This window comes from Nannobrachium achirus (genome assembly GCF_963921795.1).
Source record: "Nannobrachium achirus genome assembly, chromosome: 3".
Classification (NCBI taxonomy): Eukaryota; Metazoa; Chordata; class Actinopteri; order Myctophiformes; family Myctophidae; genus Nannobrachium; species Nannobrachium achirus.
The window spans coordinates 12,703,097-12,725,203 of NC_137812.1; the positions used below are offsets into that span (position 1 = coordinate 12,703,097).

At 43.5% G+C, this 22,107-nt stretch overlaps 1 protein-coding gene across 1 annotated transcript in view; it reads right to left on the minus strand.

Annotated features, from left to right (window-relative positions):
* Positions 1-294: 294 nt before the first annotated feature.
* tusc3 (tumor suppressor candidate 3) overlaps positions 295-22,107 on the minus strand; it is a 196,024-nt gene continuing 174,211 nt past the window's right edge. The window contains exons 9-10 of the mRNA XM_080721868.1: positions 1,956-2,046; positions 295-490 (exon numbers count right to left, since the gene is read on the minus strand). Of these exons, the coding sequence (XP_080577994.1) occupies positions 475-490; positions 1,956-2,046 (107 nt within the window). The 3' untranslated portion in view covers positions 295-474. The remainder of the gene's footprint in view (positions 491-1,955; positions 2,047-22,107) is intronic.

Below are 22,107 nucleotides of genomic sequence, written 5' to 3' on the forward strand. Positions count from 1 at the left end.
CCTGTGGGTCGGGACCCCCAGAGGGGTCCCCAAATTATTTTGGGGGATCCCCAGATGTATAATTGTTTTCTCACTCTACAGTAAACAAACCAACATACAGTATACGTGTATACATTTCTAAAGTGACAATTTAAGGACTTTAAATACCTTTTTAGTACCTCCGGTCAAACATTGGTCAAATTGTCAAATATTAGAGGCAGAAGTTGTGAAACTAGCAGATCTACATTTTGTAGAGCATGTAGATCTGCTATTTTCACAATGGAATAGATCAAGTCAAATATGATTATTTTGGGGGTAGTGGCCTGAAAAGGTTGACGACCACTGCAGTACAGTACAGTACAGTACAGTACAGTACAGTACAGTACAGTACAGTAGGCTACAGTACAGTACAAGTACAGTGCAGTGCAGTACGCCATCATGCTTGTTTCCTCTTCAAGTATCGTTCCGCTCATCTCTCTCCTCCATCCGTAGCTTTTACTTGATGAGGAAGCTGAAACAGAGAAATACAGAAGGAGATTGTTCAAGTATGGCTGTCATCATGAGTCTCTCTCTCTCTCTCTCTCTCTCTCTCTCTCTCTCTCTCTCTATGTGGGTGGGCAAAGAAATTGAGAAAAGTCCAGATTTTTTTTCTGTATTTTTTTTATTTTTCAATGAGGTGAAATAGTACTCCTAAACACCTATAAGGCACTAAAACAACCTCGCTCCTCCATACCTCCTTGATCTCCTGGAACCTTATATACGTCCCCTCCCGCTCCCTCAGGTCTGGTGACCTCGTTGTCCCCAAGACTAAAAAACTTACCTGGGGCGACAGAGCTTTTGCTTTTGCTGCCCCAACCCTCTGGAATGCACTCCCCGAAATAAGTTACGATGAGTTTCACAAATGAAAATCATACTGCCTCTAGCGTAGATGAAGCTTCTCTTCACCGATCAAGAAGACGCTCCACAACTGAGCTGTGGAATGTGGTCTTTTAATGGGCGCTCGTCATCCACTCTTTGACACACATGTTGCTCACACAATATCTGGCTATAGGCTGCTATATGAATCTGGACTCATTCTACCTTAAATGATATCATGTAAATAGCTGCTCAGAAACAGATCCATGGTTAAAGCAGACAGATGTCAAGTGTCTGGAAGCAGCAAGTGATTGTGATGAAATGTCATCATACCCCATGACAATGAATTTCATTGATTCTTTGATATTTTATGAATACGGCATTGCATTATGTTAAATACTATGTCAATAATATCGTTGTTGTCGGGTGGAAACCTTGTACATCCAAAACCGTTAGTTTTGTATTTATCATTTTAAAAATGATTTAAACTAGTGAAAACAGCCGATCTACAAGCACACAACCCCTTGCACCGCGAGGCGTTGTGTGCTCGTAGATCTGCTGTTTTCACTACTTTTGTGCGACAGCCTTGTATGAAGAAGCAGGGCTTTACTTAAAACAAAAAAAAAACATACAAATGTGATACTTGGAGATACAAGGTTTCTGCCCAAAAGTGACGATATATAAGATAAATTGAAGCGATCAAAGTGCTATGGGCTAAGGTGGAGTCTGAAGAGACTATGGTAGAAGCTAGGGAGTGAGTCTGCAGTTCTAGGTGCAACGGGGAGGGTTATTCCACAGTTTGGGGGCCAGGAGGGTGGAGAGTCTGGGACGTGTGGATCGCTGTCTTGGGTGTTTTAGCGAAGTTTCCATCAGCTTCCCTTTGTTAGCTGGTCATGGGGTCACTCATATATTTAAGGTTCATCGTTTGGGGAGCATGTATGCCTTCAGCATACATTGCATTTATTCATTGCATTTTGACATTGCATGTGTGGCCTACGGGCGGCGCTAGAGGAAAGGCAGTAGTGTGTGTGTGTGTGTGCGTGTGTGTGTGTGTGTGTGTGTGTGTGTGTGTGTGTGTGTGTGTGTGTGTGTGTGTGTGTGTGTGTGGTTGCTATGGTTACCTGTAGGGGTAGCCATGGTACTTGGAGCGGAAGATGGAGAGCAGGAAACTGAAGAAGAAAACCACCAGACCCAAACCTACCAGACATATGACTGCACGCACGCACGCACGCACGCACACAGAGAGAGAGAAAGAGAATACATGAATGATAATAAACATACCAACAGTGCATTTCTAAAACTAAAGTACATTGTTGCCATGCACACACAGATACGCGCACGCACACACACACAAAAACACCTGGGAGGAATTGTGAAGTACCATGGGATCAGCAGGTTGTCCAGAACCGGCCCGCTATGAACTTAATTGCAACGCTGAACAATTTCATGCAATTCTACTGGCCTTAAAAAAAGTTAACAGTATTGTAACAACTTTTTGTCCTAGTTAACCTTTCAATTATTATGTGCCAACACCTCTTTCACACTATAAGCTGCAGCACTGTGTGTGTGTGTGTGTGTGTGTGTGTGTGTGTGTGTGTGTGTGTGTGTGTGTGTGTGTGTGTGTGTGTACCACTGTCATCAGCTTATAGCTTCAGCTGTTAGCCTCGAGTGTGATAAACACGCATGATCTTTGATCTTGTGGGGGATGTGAGCGTCTATGCGTGTAGGTGCGAGCGCGTGCGTGTGTATGCAGGTGTGTGTGTGTGTGTGTGTGTGTGTGTGTGTGTGTGTGTGTGTGTGTGTGTGTGCGAGCGTGCGTGCGTGCGTGCGTGCGTGTATGTGCCTGCGTATGTGTGTGAAATGTGTTGCTACATCCTTCAGCGCATTAATCCCTGGGTGTGCGGTGAGGAATGTACACGGGGATATACAGTGTAGAGAGTGCGTGTGTACATGTGAGTGTATAGGCTAATCTGTAGGTGCTGTGTGCATTCAATTAAACTGTCAGCAGGGAGGGATCTTGTTAATCAGGGATTAGAGAGGAGGGCAAACAGTGGTGGTACAACACCAGCTGCTCTGACTGAGAGAGAGAGAGAGAGAGAGAGAGAGAGAGAGAGAGAGAGAGAGAGAGAGAGAGAGCAAGCAGGAGTGGCTGTTTGTCTTTGCCTTTTTCAATGATGTACATATCATATTTTGAACCCGCGTTGGCAATTAGACTATGTGATTGTGTGTGTTTTGAAATAGAAGATCTACAAGCTCACAACGCCTTGCCTATTTTCGGCAAAGAGGTTTGGTGTTGAGGGGAAAAAGAGCAGACTAAGTACAGAGGGAAAGGTCAAGTTTATTAAGTATTGACCGTTCAAGTGGTTAAATATCTGAAAACACAAATTGACGTGAATCCAAAATACACTGACGATGGTGCTGTCAAACAATGAAACTATATGGCATCTATGGAAAGGCTGTGGGGGTCCCTGCTTCATTTCTCTCTCACCTAAGGGGTCCTTGGCCTGAAAACGTTGAAGACCCCTGCTTTACAGAGATTGTGCATTGCATTCACCCACTCATAGACCGATAGCGGAGGAAACCATGCAAGGCTGGATGGATGGACTTGACAGTGTACATTGTGTTCCCGTAGATGATCAAACTGTCTTTTTCATTTCAAGGTTAGGAGCCCCCACTCCTAGCCTCGAAATGAAAAGACAGTTTGAGAATCACGGGTCTCCCTCTTTAGACTCTATGAGTCACAAACACGCTTGCTATCCACCAGGACATCTGTCACAATCAGCTCCGCTCAACCAGAAGTCAATCAGTCTCTCTCTGGGTGAAACATTCTGTGATGAATTCTTCACATGAGTCATGAGAAAAACTCTCAGAAGCATTACGCACGTACGCACGCACGCACGCACGCACGCACACACACACACATACACACAGGCACATGTGCACAGAACTACACACAAACACAGCTCTCGTGGGAAATCAGTTTTTACTGAGTTTTGTGAGGGGAAGGGAGGGAAACTCCAAAGTGTAAACACTTGTCAACTTAAAAACAAAGTCGGTTAGGGCGACTCTGCGACTCTTCATTCGGTAATAGTAACCTTAGAAACATACCTTACTTTATCATTAAAATGAATGGGGCCATAATATAAACAGCATAACGTGATGATAAAATACCAGACAGGCTTTTGAAAACAAGTGTTTATGAAAAGGTTGACTATGGTAATAAAATCAAGTCCACCCAAAACCTCATTGAGATTATGATGTATTGCTAACGGTAGAAGGTGAAATATCTGCTGGGAACAGCAGGCTGAATGAGAACCTGGGAAGTGAGCTTCAATTGGAAGGGGGTTTGCCCCATAGAGTTATAAGAAGAATAGAGAGGGCACCAGATATCCCTGCCCGTCCACTTGCATTGAGTTGCTCACCCAGCGCATGAAGCCAAATTTCACCCCTTCTTCCGGTCGTAAAACGTGACGTAGTGGGGCCTAAGTGATGCGTTTTGCGCCATAGTTTGTGTTCATGGACGCGCTGGGGCTCCAATTCATGAACGAGCACTTTCGCTATGAACACGCAGTCAATACAAAGAAGCCTAGATGCGCGTTCATGTTTCTGGCCCCATCCGTAAAAAAAAAGTGATACTTTTGCTTCCCAGGGGTGGTTACAAAAAGATTCAAACAAACTCTATTGGTTAAACCTACAACCAAACAGAGTAGCGCAACTAGGGTGACCATACGTCCCGTTTTGCGCGGGACAGTCCCGCATTTCAGTGACTTTTCATGCGTCCCGCAAATTGACTCGCTGTCCCGCATTCTGACCGACAAGCACCAGTTTTCCTTTTTTTTTTTTTTTAACGTCTAAAATGGTTTTATCAAATGGCTGTGAAGAGAGAGCAGTGAGTCGAGCCTGTCATCAGGGGCGGGCCGTGGTGTGTGTGTGTGTGTGTGTGTGTGTGTGTACACACTGTGTGTGTGTGTGTGTGTGTGTGTGTGTGTGTGTGTGTGTGTGTGTGTGTGTGTGTGTGTGTGTGTGTGTGTGCGTGCGTGCGTGCGTGCGTGCGCGCAGCCCGGCTGTCGTCAATCAAACAGCCCGGCATACGGAACGAAACGCCCACCAAAAGCAACACAACAAACAGAGTGAAACCAGCGAGCCTTTTAGCGACACGTTTTTGTGACAAATGAACGAAAATGGAGGAGGAGGATGAACATGAGGAAACTACCACCACTGCAAAGAAAAGGAAATGCAGTTATAACAAAGACTGGGAAACTATTTATCCGTGGGTGAAACCAGTGCAAGGCGAGACTGATAAAGTTTTCTGTGACGTTTGCCAGAGTCGTTTTTCAGTTAAAAGCGGAGGTGAATACGACGTTAAACGACACAGACTATGTGAGACCCACAAAAAACGTGCTGCACAAAAGGAGGCTTCACAGTCTATGGACTCTTTCCTACTAAAACCAAAACAGGATTCGAACACAGATAAGGTAACAGCAGCTGAAATGACTAGCGTTTACCACACTGTACAACACTCCCAGTCATACAGGTCAGAGGACTGTGGTAATAAGCTCGCACCAGTTATGTTTCCAGACTCTGATATTGCAAAGAAAATGGCATGTGGTCGTACTAAAGCATCATCCATAGTTACAGATGTGCTTGCACCTGCCAGTGTGGAGACTTGTTTGAGAGAGTTAAATACACCTGTGGTTCAACTCCCAAGTGATAAAAAAATCCACACTCCATTCTTTTCAGTGGCCTCAGATGCTTCTAATCATGGCACAACAAAGCTCTTCCCATTGTCTCTGAGCTATTGGACACCAGAGCTGGGTTTGAAAAACAAGATACTTGACTTTTATGAGGATAGTAATGAGACATCTGCCAAAATACACCACCAGATTACAAGCAAGTTAAAAGAAAATGGCCTGCAACTGGACATGATTTCAGCTTACACTGCTGATAATGCTAGTGTAAATTATGGGAAAAATAATTCAGTGTTCCAGAAGCTAAAGGCAGACAACAGTGTCATAATCAAGGCAAACTGCATGGCCCACATAATACACAACTGTGCAAAGAATGCTGGAGACAGGCTGGATATTGACATTGACTCTGTAGTGAACAAAATATTCAGTCACTTTTCAGTATCATCACACCGTACTGATGCATTGAAAGCAGTGTTTGACTTTGTGGAAGAGGAGTATCATGCTGTACGGAGACATGTACCCACAAGATGGTTGAGTCTGTGGCCTGCTGTTAAGAGGCTACATGACAGCTGGGCAGCTATCAAGAGCTACTTCCTGTCACTGGGAGAGAATCAGTGCCCAAAAGCACTGTGGCAGCTAATTAAAAAGGATCAGGATGGTGAAGGGCAACCCCTTCAGCTACAAGTCTACCTGGCCTTTCTGAATAATGTTCTCAAGATCTTCCATGATGTTGTTCTGCAGTTGGAGGGACAGAATGGGACTGTCTGTGAGCTATATGACATCATGTTCACTCTCAAGACAAAGCTCCAACAACGACACATTGATTCCTACTTTGGAATGGAAGCTAATGATATCCTCCAACAGTTCCCAGACCAAGAGGCAGCAACAATCAGAAATGATCTTTCCAACTTCTACAATGTTGCACTCAACTACCTAGAAAAGTGGTATGATTTCACAGAGAACAACTACCAGAAGAATGTTGCATGCCTGGCACTGAAGAGCAAGTTCACATTCACCCAGCTCAATGATGTTGTGGAGGCCCTACATATCAGAGGGAAACTGGAAATGGATGAGCTGTATGATGAGTACTGTGTGATTCTGCCACGCCAGCAGGAAGTAGTGGACAAGGTAGCTCCTGTTCTGGAGAAGTGGTCTATCTTGCTTAAAGGCACAGTTACACCAAATCTGACTGCGGTTGCATCCTTCATCTTCAGCATCCCGATCACCAACGCTCCGGTAGAGAGAGTGTTTTCCCTCATGACTGCTGCCTGGACTGACCAGAGAAATCGTTGCTCTGTGGAGCTTATCAAGAGTGAAATACAAATCAAGACCAACTTTGAATACGCATGTAAGGAGTTCTACAGCTATGTTCTTAAGCAGAAGGCCTTGTTGGAAGCAGCACGATCAAGCAAGAAATATAAGCCCAAGAAGAACATCTAAGGTAAGATAAAAATTGTTTAAATAGAATAGATTGTTTAAACATAAATAATTTATTGTGGACTCTGGGTCAGTGTAGTGCTAGATTTTAATGATGTGCTGCTATTCTTGTGTTTCACTCACTGCCAGGTCCTTTCTATGGTGCTGAATGTGCATGCCCTGTGTGGGCCAGGCCTGCTGTTGCTGTGATGGAGAATACTGAAAGACTAAGTTGTGATGGACAAACCTAAAATGTTTCATGCCAGTGCTTTCCCTGGTTCTGGAGTCTTGAGCTATGATGGACAAACCTAAAATGTTTCATGCTGGTGGTTTCCTTGGTTCTGGAGACTTGAGTTGTGATGGACAAAAGCTAAAATGATTTTTCCAGGTGCTTTCCTTGGTTCTGGAAGTGCTCAAGTGCATAGTGTTGGTTTGTTTACAATTTCATTTATGGTTATTCTTATTTATTGTTACCTCCAGTCCTGACTAGTTTTGATTTATATTTCTGGTTTTATTTATTTTATCTATGGTTTTATGTTGTGCCTGTCTAATTGAAAATAATTTGCTGTAGTTGCCTTTGTTAGGAGGATGCTGCTTTGGTCAAGTTAATGTCTTTGTTAAAAGTACTGCACTCTACATGTATCCTTGTGACTTTGACTATTAAGATATGCCTCAATACATGAGACTTACTTGGCCACACTACTGTGAGAAGTGGAAACTGTGTTTTGTGAGCTCCTTACTGAATGTAATTCATTCATGTCTACCAGATTTACCTCTTGTCCTCTTCAGGTTTGTTTAGTAAATACAGATAATTTCAAATGTATTTCTGTTGTTAAGTTTTTATTTGCATAGTTGTTCCATTATAGTTGTTATCATAGTCATATTATGTGCTACTCAACCAGATGGCAAGCTGTGCCAAAATACATTTTCTATGTATTTTTCTACGCATTTCAGGGGTTTTGGCCCCCAAAAAGCCCAAAAGTTTTCGGCCGCCCGCCTTTGGCGGGCGTCCCACATTGTCCCCCACAAACATACTCTCTGTCCCACATCTGGTGAATTGGGATCTGGTCACCCTAAGCGCAACGGTGATACACCCGCCCAACATTTGCATACTGGGCCCTGGTTGGCGTAAGTGTTATTTCTTTCCCCAAGGGGCGGTTACAAAAAGATTCAAACCTACAACCAATCAGAGTAGCGCAAAGGTGATGCACCCGTCCAACATTTGCATACTGGGCCCCTGGTTGGTTCCTCACGACTTGTGAGCCGTGAGATATTTGAATAACTGAGCGGGTTCAGACCTAATCTGCCAAGGGCAATTCTTCTTTGCAAAGGCAGATTCTTCTGGCTACGCGAGGCTACCCTGGGATAGCCTGGCATTGCTCATACTAATTCCTCACTGATTTGGGCAGTGGGTGCTTAGCTCTAGGTACAACTGAACTCAAGGATCCACAAAAAGTGGAAAAAGCAGCACACCAAAATGAAAATGCAAGACAGGCTCAGATGCAGTGTCAAAACTTGTAACTTGCTCTGAAAAAGGCCTCGTGCCGAAACGCATCAGCGTTAAAATGGAACACTGCATCTGAGCCTGTCTTGCATTTTCATTTTGGTGTGCTGCTTTTTTCCACTTTTGTGGGTCCTTGACTTTGCCTAACAATAAACCTTAGCATGAAGAAGGCCTTTTGACTCCATTATTGCTACCAGTGCTTGACCGTTTATTAACACATACTATGTACACGCCGGCCCGAGTTGGTCTGTTGTCCGCTGCTCAGAGGCTGCAGTGATGATATGAATGTTTACCAGATGTTTACGCTCGTCTTTGATGAAGCAATAATTGTGACATCTCATCAAACAGCCTCTGTTAGCGGCGTTCCCCCCGAATCAAAGCTCAAGAGCTCTTCTGATAAACACATTTTTTTGTTTATCAGTTTAAACAAAAGAAAAAAACAACAACAACTTGTAATTTGCTTTAGAGATTTATGCAGAGTGCATAAGTCGATAACACGAGGGGTTTTACCCACACAAAGGAAAACATGATTTTCTTCTAGGTAAGTCACATTTCCATGAGTGGAAATATACTCACAACAAGGACACACTTAGAAAGTAAGTGTTGTTGCTTTTCAAGGCAACTTTTTAGAATTCAATTGATCTTTTTGAGGTGTTTTGTTAAAAAAGAGATGAAGCTACATATTCCGATGGTAATCATTGCTATAGAGCAGTGGTTTTCAACCAGTGGTCTGGGGACCACCAGTGGTCCTTGAGGGGGTTCCAGGTGGTCCTCAGCTAAATGATGGAGAGTTGGTAACCAGATGGACCCTTATATATCCTTGAGTGTGTAAAATGAAATCAAATCGAGCCGTGCGGGTCCATTTGTTTTCATTTTACACTATCAAGGGTAAAAGTATTGTTAGAATTATTGTGATTATTGTTAAAACTACCCATAGGTGCCATATTGTTAATATTATTGTTAACTCAATTTAATAGAAGTTTGTTCTACACGATTAGAAAAAATATGTTTTGATCTATGTTTTTCCTGTTAATGCCTCTCCTAATTGGTACCAACATCAATACAGCATGGAATTGAGGATCTTTATCCAACAATGACAAACTATTCAGAGTTTTGGGTGTGAGAGGCTGAATGTCATCAAACAGCGGACCGTGGCTCAAAAACACCAAATAGATAATGGAAAGAGTTGAAAAGCACTGCTTTAGTGTTTGTTCAGTCACAGAGAGTCTCTCTTCAGCGGTGCACAATAATAAACAGAAAATACAGTTTTTCAGGTGGGTCACCAAGTTCTTCCAATCTTGTGAAAGAAGGCCTTCATCAGCCTCAATTGTTTCTGAATCGATTTTGTCTGCTCATTTTCTTTTTCTTTCATCACTTACAATCTCACGTGTTTATGCTGTTGCTCTGCGGGAGTCGTCTCAGCTGATTTCATGAAATTGTTATAACGCTCTGAAAACGTGTTTTGTGATAACTATGAAGAGTATGGAGAGATGCAGAGAAAAAAAATTAAATAAATACAAAAAATCTGTAGAAATGATTACTATGGGGGTATAACCCTCTAGAGCCCACTGTTGTAATATTACAACGTTTGTATTTTATCCAAAAAAAGTTTTAAATCATTTTATTTTAGCTCCCCTACCACCTAAACATCACCATTGGATTCTATTGTTTAGTATTACAATGCCATTGGCCACAATATTTGCATATAAATACCCCCCAGAGGGGCTGACATTCACACCCGCCACACCCGCTGACATTCCAGAGTTTTGACAAACAACATCTCACTTTTTCATGGAAGCTATTCCTCACAAAAACATAAGTAAAATGCCTGTACTAAATGCCTGTACTATTTTTTTTGTTGATCATTAGAATGTTTAGAACATGTACACATGTTATTATTGTGAAAAATATCCCCCATATGTAAATTAGAGCATGATTTATGATTTATGGCTATAAAACCTTACAAAAACATTTTTTTTTAAAACATTACATTTTCCTCTGATTAACTCATTGAGTGCCAATCCCGAACTAGTTCGGCTTTATTAGCGTATCGTAGAGTGCCGATCCCGAACAAGTTCGGCTTTAAAAAAAAAAAAAAAAAAAAAAAAAAGATTTTTTTTTTTTGAAAAATTTTTTTTTGAATTTCTTTTTTTTTTTTTTTTTGGACCCCATCAAATCTGGTGAACATGATTTCAATCGCGATTTTGCATGTTCCACCCCCATACAACCCCATCTAACATACAGGGCAGCCATTTTTGTTTACATTACATGTAAAACATAATGGCGATTATCTCAAGAATGCCTGAACGGATTTCCAATCGGATTTTTTTGTTTGAAAGCTGTGAACAAACTGCACAAATCCACTCCAATGCAATCCAGGATTGCATTGGATTTTTTAGAGCTCATTCTTCTCTGTTTTTTTCCCATGCATGAGGTGTGCAAGGTTTAATCATGGCTAAGTTGACGAAAATAAGGCTTCTAAAATGCTTGGTAGCCAATAGCTAACTTCAAGCTAACTTCATCCTCTTCCTGTACATGCACAAAGGAAAGTGTTCAGGCAAGTCATGGCTCCAGGGCTTGGGCATGCATTACCAGCATATCTCTATTATTCTCTGGTCACTGGGCGCCCTCTAGTGGTGATAGGCTGGCACTCAATGAGTTAAGACACCTACAACACCATCTGATTTTTTTCAATTTTTTATTTCAAGTATTTCTATGTTTGGGCCTTAGAGGGATAAGACGCATTATTACTCTTATTTCAATCCATTTAGACCCAAGGCCAATTCTGCAAAGCCATTCTAAAATCTGTAGTTCTCACACTTTAAAGATTGTTTCAAAAATGTTCACAAATAGGAGATGTACAAGCTCGTGAGCTTGTACTGTACATCTCATGTGTATGCATGCAGTAAAATACAGTGCGTGCGTGTATTGTATGTATGTGTGCGCGCGCATGTGTCTGTGCACGCAAATGTATGCGTGTGATCTTGCTGTATTGCGTAGGAGTGCGTCGTCTGGTGTGTTTAAGTTGTGCCTGCCTGCGTGTGCCTGCGTGTGCCTGTGTGTGTGTGTGTGTGTGTGTGTGTGTGTGTGTGTGTGTGTGTGTGTGTGTGTGTGTGTGTGTGTGTGTGTGTGTGTGTGTGTGTGCGTGCGTGCGTGTGTGTGCGTGCTTTTACTCCTCTTATAAATATTAGCGGGCAGTAAAAATCTAATCTGTTTCATATGTTTGGTTTGGTTTAATTAAATTAGCCACCGGCAATTAAACGAGGTAGGTGGGATGAATCCATATAAAAGCTGTGCTTATAAAAGATGAGGATATGCGTTGGCTGTTTATGTGTGGGAGGCAGAGAGAGAGAGATAGAGAGAGAGAGAGAGAGAGTGAGAGAGAGACGGGGAGAATTAGCAAATTACTTCAGTCTATAATACAAGCTAGAAGATGTCGCCAGACATGAAAAATCGCCTTATTAATTTATTATTCGTACATGATTTGCGATTGTGCGTAGGCTGATAATTATGTGTGTGTGTGTGTGTGTGTGTGTGTGTGTGTGTGTGTGTGTGTGTGTGTGTTGTTACGTGTTTCCGAGGCACCCCGAAGATGCCAGGCAACACGGCCTGAAGTTATTGTGAAATCATTATCATTTTAATTGCCGCATGTTGCCTTCTCAAGGAAAAAAGATGCTGTGTACATGCAGTATGCATGTGTGTGCATATGAAGATTTTAAAAGTTAATCCTTTAGCCTGTATGTTGGTGCGTCTGCGTTTGTATGTGTGGCTTCAAATATGTTTCCTCATTAGAAGTGTTGCGTTGTGAACTTGGAGACCAACAGAGGTTTGTTGTACAGGGAAGAAAAGGAACGAACCAAATACAGAGCCCTGGGGTACCACTGGACAGCTACGTACAGTAATATTGTCGCTGAAACCACTTTTCTCCATATTCTAATTTATTTCTAATAGTATTTTTTTATTGACATCTTGTGCCATCCAGATGGCGCCAGAACCCAGCCGTGGAGTGCCAGCCAATTATCCCTACAGCGAGCGATTTATTGCGAAAAGCCTGCGTGGTGACGCGTGCACGTTTTCACGCTCGTGTGTCACATGACTCGTTCACAAATGTTGATACGTGACTCCATGTTTAGGCCATAGCTACCGTTAGCGGACCATTCTTTCGCTATTTAACCATGGAAAAAGGGCGTTCTCGTCGATAAAAAACATACTTTTGAGATAAAGAAGGTTTTCTACATCACAATGAGTGGGACTAAATGGGGGATTTCGGCGGCGCAATGATGTCATCGTCGAATGTAAACAACCCGGCGGCCATCAGCAAACATCAATGGATAGATCTGACGTTACGGTAAGAGTTTATAAGGTTACTGTATATTATCAGTGTTGGGCAATATTACTTAGGAGAGTAATCGTTACTTATTACTTATTACTCCTTGGGAAAAGTAATAATATTATATTACTTATTACTTGGAATCAAGAGTAATATGTAATATATTAAGTTATATTACTTTTGTTTTTCCTGCAAAATCTGTTTAGACAGCTCCTTTTAGAACTGAATACAATGTATTGGAACAATAAGAGTCTCTGGGATGCGATATAAAGAAATTATAATTGCAGGCTTTGTAATTAATTAATCTCAATTAATCACATTTTAATCACACATCAATATTTGACCTGGGAACAGTTAGAAACTTTTTTTAATGGATTTTGGTATAGGCCTACAAGCGAATCAATTAATAATTAAGACATATAATAACCCAACAAAACATTGCTTATTTTTTATTACATTTAAAACTCTCAGCTCTGTTGAAGACGCCTGCCTATATTATCCTTAAATAATATGCTACATATTTTCTTTTCTGCCTAAAAAGTGTAGGCTATTTTAGACGTGAGGTGCAGGGGCTCTGGGTGTTCCCACTAAGGAAAGTAGGCTTTCAACTCCCTGAGGGTGCTGAGGCCTGCTTTGCACCCTCATTTTGTCCAGGGAGCACCCCCACCTCAGTAATTCCCTAAATTTACATTATAATACAGTAGATCAGCATTGGCTGGCCACAACCGGTTTGGCACACACTCCCATTGGTATGCAAATTTAGCCTTTTGTTTTCACCTGGCCGATTTGAGTTGGGTAGCCTTCACTTAAAGCATAGCACCCTCAGCCATTGTGGGCTGCCGCCGGCCCTGACATGAGGCTTATTGAGCACAGACAGTGGAGGCTACGCTAACTGGCTAACAGCAGCAACTCAGTCCGCAGTGGTCCACGGTGGTCCCGCTGAGCTCCGCGGACGGTCCGCGGCGCCCCCGCGACGGACCCCTCCGCGGCGGACCCCGCGGCGGACCCTTCCTCGGCCGAGAGGAGTGCTTGTAGATTGTAAACGTCCCATCCAACGCGTCGCACGCTGTATATGCTCTCTCTGTGACTGTGACAGGCAACGCAGCGCTGCCTGACACTGGTCCATGCACTGGTCTCATGACATAAGCAACGTCATAACTGTGCGCGCTGCGCAAATGACTGATCTACAAGCTACATCGCAACTCTGTAGATGTATGTTGATGTCTTGTAGATCTGTTCTTTTTCTGCAATCGGCTAAAATGGCTAGTAACGGAGTAGCGAGGTTTTTTTTTGCGGAGTAAAGCGTTATATATTACCATTTTTTTAGAGTAATACCTTACACTACTCGTTACTGGAAAAAGTAATTGTAAAGTAGGGTTCAGACCAGGACAGACTGGTTGAGGGTTGTTGGCATCACCATGACCACTCCGGTTAGAGAGTACAAGAGGAGGAGATGATTTCCATTTTGTTGATTTATTAAGTTATGGTTTATTCTATAAATAAAGAGAAATAGTACATAATCAAATACAATACATAATCAAATACAATTCAATATACAATGCACCAAGGTTAAAATATCTCCAAGGTTAAATATGGCATTTCCCTGAATTCTAGGTACTCAAGACAGTATGCACTAGGCTTCAAGCCATAATGAATATCAAGGCAAACAAGCAATAGGATAGGCAACATGGGCTCACTCACTTCATTCACGCATAACATGGTTCTGGTCTGACTGAGACTCCCAGTCTCTGCTGAGGTGTTTCTGCTGCCGCTGACAAACAGGAGTGAGGGCACAGGCCATATATATACCCACCTGGCCACTAATTAGTGAGTGAGTGCAGGTGTGGTGAAGTGGGAGCAGGTGAGGTGGGTGGAGCTGTCCATGATGGGCCAGGGGGTGGGACTGTCCAGTGTGAACTTTTGTACAGCCGCCCCAAATCTGCAAGATTTTAACCAAAAAAAAAGTCACACTGGGATAGGGCCGCCCCATGAGGAACAGATGGGTACTGGGAGGGGCTCAGGTGGCGGCCGAAACTGTGGGGGCCCAGGTGCGGGGGAAGGCTCAGGTGAACTGGCTGTTGGAGGCGGAGACTGAGGTCGAAGGTGGAGCCTGGGGTGCCAGAGACGAGGAGACAGGAGGTGGCCGGGCTGCAGGAGGCGGAGTAGGAGACTAGAAGGGAGCCGGGCTGCAGGAGGCGGAGACTAGGAGGGTGCCGGGCTGCAGGAGGCGGAGACTAGGAGGGAGCCTCGGCTTCAGGAGGCGGAGACTAGGAGGGTGCCGGGCTGCAGGAGGCGGAGACTAGGAGGGTGCCGGGCTGCAGGAGGCGGAGACTAGGAGGGTGCCGGGCTGCAGGAGGCGGAGACTAGGAGGGAGCCTCGGCTGCAGGAGGCGGAGACTAGGAGGGTGCCTCGGCTGCAGGAGGCGGAGACTAGGAGGGTGCCGGGCTGCAGGAGGCGGAGACTAGGAGGGAGCCTCGGCTGCAGGAGGCGGAGACTAGGAGGGTGCCTCGGCTGCAGGAGGCGGAGACTAGGAGGGAGCCTCGGCTGCAGGAGGCGGAGACTAGGAGGGAGCCTCGGCTGCAGGAGGCGGAGACTAGGAGGGTGCCTCGGCTGCAGGAGGCGGAGACTAGGAGGGAGCCTCGGCTGCAGGAGGCGGAGACTAGGAGGGAGCCTCGGCTGCAGGAGGCGGAGACTAGGAGGGTGCCGGGCTGCAGGAGGCGGAGGAGGAGACTAGGAGGGAGCCTGGCTGCAGGAGGCGGAGACTAGGAGGGAGCCTCGGCTGCAGGAGGCGGAGACTAGGAGGGAGCCTCGGCTGCAGGAGGCGGAGACTAGGAGGGTGCCGGGCTGCAGGAGGCGGAGGAGGAGACTGAGAGAGCCCGGCTGCATCAGGAGGAGACTGAGGGAGGAGCATTCTGTTGGTGCTCTCCAGCCTTGTACTGCTGTAATCCAGGATCTCCTGCTCTTCGGCCATGGCAATGCCCTTTTCCGGTGTCGAAGGACCATGTAAAGTAGGGTTCAGACCAGGACAGACTGGTTGAGGGTTGTTGGCATCACCATGACCACTCCGGTTAGAGAGTACAAGAGGAGGAGATGATTTCCATTTTGTTGATTTATTAAGTTATGGTTTATTCTATAAATAAAGAGAAATAGTACATAATCAAATACAATACATAATCAAATACAATTCAATATACAATGCACCAAGGTTAAAATATCTCCAAGGTTAAATATGGCATTTCCCTGAATTCTAGGTACTCAAGACAGTATGCACTAGGCTTCAAGCCATAATGAATATCAAGGCAAACAAGCAATAGGATAGGCAACATGGGCTCACTCACTTCATTCACGCATAACATGGTTCTGGTCTGACTGAGACTCCCAGTCTCTGCTGAGGTGTTTCTGCTGCCGCTGACAAACAGGAGTGAGGGCACAGGCCATATATATACCCACCTGGCCACTAATTAGTGAGTGAGTGCAGGTGTGGTGAAGTGGGAGCAGGTGAGGTGGGTGGAGCTGTCCATGATGGGCCAGGGGGTGGGACTGTCCAGTGTGAACTTTTGTACAGTAATAATATTACAGTAATATATTATTAGTAATTCGTTACTGCCCAACACTGTATATTATACAGCATCTTTCCCGAATTACTTCGGGATTGGCACAAATCTGTCTGTCTTTTTTTCCCCCAAATAGGGATTGGCACCTAAAGGGTCATTCTACACAAAAGCATACACAGTAGCAGATCCACAAGCTCTAAACGTGTCCTGAAGCAACATAATTATTTGGACCTTGTAGATCTGCTACTTTTGCTGCTTTTGAATTAGAATCCTGAAAAGTAAGCGTTTTGGACATTATGAGGTTTCCACCCGACAGATAAAAAGGGGCTCTATTTCAGCATGCTATCTTTCCAGGAGGACAGAGGCTTTGGTTTTTATTAGCCCTGGAATCCCTGATGATGTTGGTGGTATATAGGCAGGTTTGACTGAGACAGAACATTGAGTAGACATAAATTGTGTCATTTTATAACGAGCATAGAGCGAGCACCAATTATGTGAAGATAATGTGTGAAGTGGCTCCTTTAGGCTAAATTGTTAACGAGACCAGCACCATGCGTTAATGACCATGTCCAGACTATAAGGAGAAGGACACGTAAAGGGAAAGCCTGCGATTACGGTCCAATTTAAACTGTCATAAAAGAGCTTTTAAAAGAGTTAAACTACAATGTAAAGCAATGCCTGGCTCTCAAAGTAAATGGTGCATTTATATAGGCTGGCGCCTTTATCCAAGGCACTTTTACAATGACATGTGCATTACAGTACATTCACCCGTTCACACGCACATTCACACACCGATGGCAGAGGAAACCATGCACAGGCACCGACCTGCTCACCGGGAGCAACTAGGGGTTCAGAGTCTTGCTCAAGGAAGCCTTGACGTTATACTATAGGGGGTCCGCAGCAAAACGTGTTAATACAGCATCAAATTCAGATCAACGACTTTAAGACTGTACACATATGCTATTTGAAAACAGATGATCTACTACAAGCTTGCATGCATTGTGAGCTGTGGTCTTGATATTTTGGAAAGGTTGTTGAAGGTTTTTGAAACAATCTTTTATGGGGGTACCTACTGTAGCACCAAATACTTTAAGTCAGGGGTCTTCAACAGGGGGTCCGGAACCCCTAGGGGGTCCTAAGAGTTACTACAGGGGGTCCTCAAAATCTTCCAATCCCTTTCTATATTAACAACTTGAACCCTAGTGTCCATTCTGAGAACTGTAGCCACAAATAGCAGATCTACAAGCGAGGCGTGCGCAAGGCGTTGTGAGCTTGTAGATCGTCTATTTTCGGTACAGACAGACAGAGTGCAAGGTCAAGTGTATTAAGTAATGACGGTTCAAGTGGTTTAATATCTGAAAACACAAATTGACATGAATCCAAAATACACTGATGATTGTGCTGTCAGGTTGAGGGGGTCCCTGCTTCATCTCTCTCTCAACTAAGGGGTCCTTGGCCTGAAAACGTTGAAGATCCCTGCTTTAAGTATTTGTCCGCTGGCCAAATCAAATATGGATTATTATGGGCGTCCTTGACATGAAAAAAAAGTTTGAGAATCACCGTATAAAAATGAAAGAAGAAAAGAGTAAAGATTGAAATATTCCTCACATCTCACTGCTTCAAGTCCTCCATGACTCCTAATTGCTATTCAGAACCATTTGCTAACTCTCTGATTCACTGCCCTCCTGGTTCATTCCAATGAAGTCATTTCTATTGAGAGATGTGACACCTTTATTCCGGAAACCGGACCTTCTTTAATGGACAAATTCTTTAGCGTTAAAGAAATGGTATCATCGCTGTGCACTCTACCACACAAAGAGGTGTATCAAACATTTCAATACTTTTTATTATCCGATGTGCCCATCTGATTTACTGAGGATAATTACCCAGCATGAAACCCTCCCCTCGTTCAGATATTTTGCCCAAATACTTTTTTAAAAGAGGTTTCTTATCTTCAGATACATATTTAGATGTTATTCCTCTGATTTTTAAATTGGCTCTTGTTCAACCACTTAAAAAATAAACCTTAACCTTAACAATCTTCGTAATTTTAGACCCATATCCAAATTACCCAATCTTTTCTAAAGCCTTAGAGGAAGCTCTAATGGAAAAATAGCCATTTGTCATTTAACTTTGGTACAGGTTTTCTACTTTTAGTAAAACAATATGAATACAGTCCTTTATCTCCTTTTTCTTATTTGTCTCTTAACAGGTGGGAACCTCATTGTGGTTTGGGGATCTTAGTATAATTAGTCCCCCCAGGAATCCGCGGAGAAAAAATCTTGATTCCGCGGAGAACAATCCTGATTCTGCGGAATTCTGTGGTGAACAATTCTTGATTCCGCGGACATTAAAAAACAACCTAAAATGACCAGTTATCAAGCTAAAAATGATATAGTTCTAATAATCAAGTAAAACCCTTCATGAAATAGCTACAATTAATTTTAATTAGTGGTTAGAATAATCAAATAATCATTTTTGAGAATATAAATCTAATATTAAATCTATTCTTTTTTTTAATTGTTATTGTTTTTAATAATTACTTTCTGTTGCAAAGACTATAATTGTCATGCAAACCCTGCCCATAGTAACCACATTTTAGAGGATAGCCTACCTACTACCTAGTATGGGTGTAATATTTATTTATTCTCTTCTGCATTAGCATTGTTATTGCCAGAACCATAGACATAGAGGAACTATAGTTCAGGACACACTTTCTGTCAGGAACGAATGTAGGACCGGACCAATACAGCGTCAGTGCTAGCAGGACGGAAGCTAAGCTATTCCCCCAGGCTCTGTATGAGGTGGCCACTGACCAGACCGTGTACACATCGTTTTATAATAGTAGTAATGACTACTCCCGCCGCTCTGCCGCCACTCGCGACCGTTATTCCGCGGACGTCAGAAAAGTCCGCGAATGGCCGAGAAATCCGCGGGTGGTCGCGAATTCTGCGATAAATTCCGTTTTCGCAGAATCCTGGGGGGACTATATAATCTGGCAGTTAGGTAGGAATTTAAATTTAAATAACAATTATTTTGATTTTCGTTTCAGTACAAAAATCGAATATTGGTTCATATTCCCAATTTTCGAGCCCACAAAAGAAAATCTGGAAAATGCTTAAATTTTCTGATTGTATGATTTGAATTTCGTAATTTTTTTTATTTGGAACTGACAAAGGTAAGTGCTCTTAAAAAATAGGTATTTGTTACATTTTCATACCAAAACAAAAAACTGAGAATTGGCCCATTTATCCAATGTTCTAAAAGAAAATCTAGAAAATGCTTCAATTTTCTGATTGTATGATTCGTATTTTGGCATTTTTGATTTGGGACGGACAAACAAAAAATAGGCCCATAATTAAATGTTCTAGTCCAGGAAAAAAAAATGTCATCATGAATGTCACGTGACCACATGTCAAATCACATGGGCTACAACTTTAAAATAAAAGCTGTAGTCTAGTCTAACGTCCAAGCAATAGGATTGACAGGCAGGCTGGCAAACAGGCTGGCTGACAGACTGACAGACAGACAGACAGATGCTTAGAACATAATCATACAGTACAGTGTTATACCGTGATGCCATACACTATACTAACTATTATTATTAACCAGTAAGACGCCTAAGGGCGAAAAGAGACCTGGCGAGGATGCGCAGAGGGCAAGGTCGTGCAGGACGGAATTAGCACAGGACGGAATTCATTATTAATATATATCGGACCAGTTGCTCATAGATGGAGATCCCTGATACCCATATATGGAGATCCATGTACATGGAGATATGGGCATATCGGTTGGATTCTACAAAAAAATGTTCATGTTTCATACAACTGTACAGTAACGGCAGGGGAAGCAGCTAAGAACATAGGCAAAAATCTGAGCTATTCATGTGCAAAAGTGGGAGTCTGTAGAACCAACCGTGTGCTGTGAGACCCCAGATATGCTTACTCAGTTACTCGTTATGTGAAAGTCCTATGACGTGTATGACGTCTGACATCATACATTCCATTTTATGCCCATATATGGAGATCCCTGTCTGTAGAACCAGCCACACTGGTTAGACTAGTATAGGCTATAGGTTAGACTGACATGTATAATTGGCATTCACAGATATGGGCTTAATATTGATGACATCAGGGATCTCCGTATATGGGCATAAAGGGGATTCCGTTAGTGTGGTTCCCCTGACATCACAGTGATGTCAGAGTGTGATGTCAGAGCGTCAAACAGAGCACCACTCCACTTCGAACCGAGGTTTGATTTTATTTAGACCTAATCTAATCTACTTGGGTATAGGTGTCTACCAAAACAGACACCCGACCCAAATCGCGCAAGGAAACCCGGCCTGACCCGAAAAACCTTGCAACCGGTCTAACAGTTGTTAAATCCTGGCTACGCCACGGATGGAGGGATGGATGGAGGGAGGGAGGGAGGGAGGGAGGGATGGATGGATGGATGGATGGATGGATGGATCAACATTCCTTTTGATAGTCTACATAATTAGGTCACCACCCAATGACATCACAACATTGTCATCACAGCCTATGTACTTGTCCTGTAAAAGTAACCTTAGTCCAATGAACAACCTGCCATTCAACAGCTTGTTCAAATTAGTTTTAAAAAGCTTATCCTGTAAAATAGTTGCACCGATTCACAGTGGTGCTTGTGTGTGAAATGATTCACTGGACGATACATCTGAAAGGAGGACATAAGGCTTTCTCGCACGCTGCTGTGGTAGTCGGACACAAGCTGTACTCATTTGGAGGACGCGGAAACTACCTGTACAACAGTGATCAGATTGAAGTCCACATCTTCAACACAGTGTCTTTGAGTTGGAGGAAGTTGCCCCCAGTGATAAATGAAAGCGGACAAAGTCCCACTGAGGTTCCATCCAGACGCTGGAACCACACAGCTGTGCTAGTAGAAGAAATCGTCTACTTCTTGGGAGGGTATCCTTACTGCGATGTTCTTTATGCCTTTGATGTCAACACCCACAGCTGGTTCAGACCCAATGTCTCTGGCACCATTCCAAAAGCAAGGAAGAACCACTCTGCCTGTGTCCTGGAGAAGGTCATGTATGTCTACGGAGGATACACTAATGACTACACTAATGGCATATACAAGTTGGACACCACCATAATGGCCTGGTCTTTAATTAACACCAGAGGCACTCCACCATCTCCAGAAGGTCACTCTGCCACCATCCTCGGAACAAAGATGTTTGTATTTGGGGGACTGAGATATTGCAACGAGCTGACAGTGTTTGACACAGAGACCAACTGTTGGCTGAGCATCCCTTCTGGGAACCTCATCCCAGAAGACCGCAGGTATCATTCAGCCTTTGCCTACAATGGAGAGCTGTACATATTTGGTGGCGATGGGAACAAGCACTTAAATGATCTGTGGAAATTCAGTGCAGAGACATTTTCCTGGAAGCAGGTTGAGCCCAAGGGGAAAAACCCCTGTAGGATGTATGGGATGAGCTGTTGCATGGTTGGAGATTGTATTATCATCCATGGAGGACGCAAAGAAAACCTCACTTTTGATGACCTGTACATCCTAGACTTAAATCCCAGCCTGAAGACGTTATGCAAGCTAGCAGTCACTCAGTATGGTCTGGAGCAGTCTGCACTCCCCCATAACATCAGGTGGGAACTGGCAGCCATGACAGCAACAGAACAGAAAAAATGACATAAACCACGGCACACACACGCCCACAAGCACGCGCGCACACACACACACACACACACACACACACACACACACACACACACACACACACAC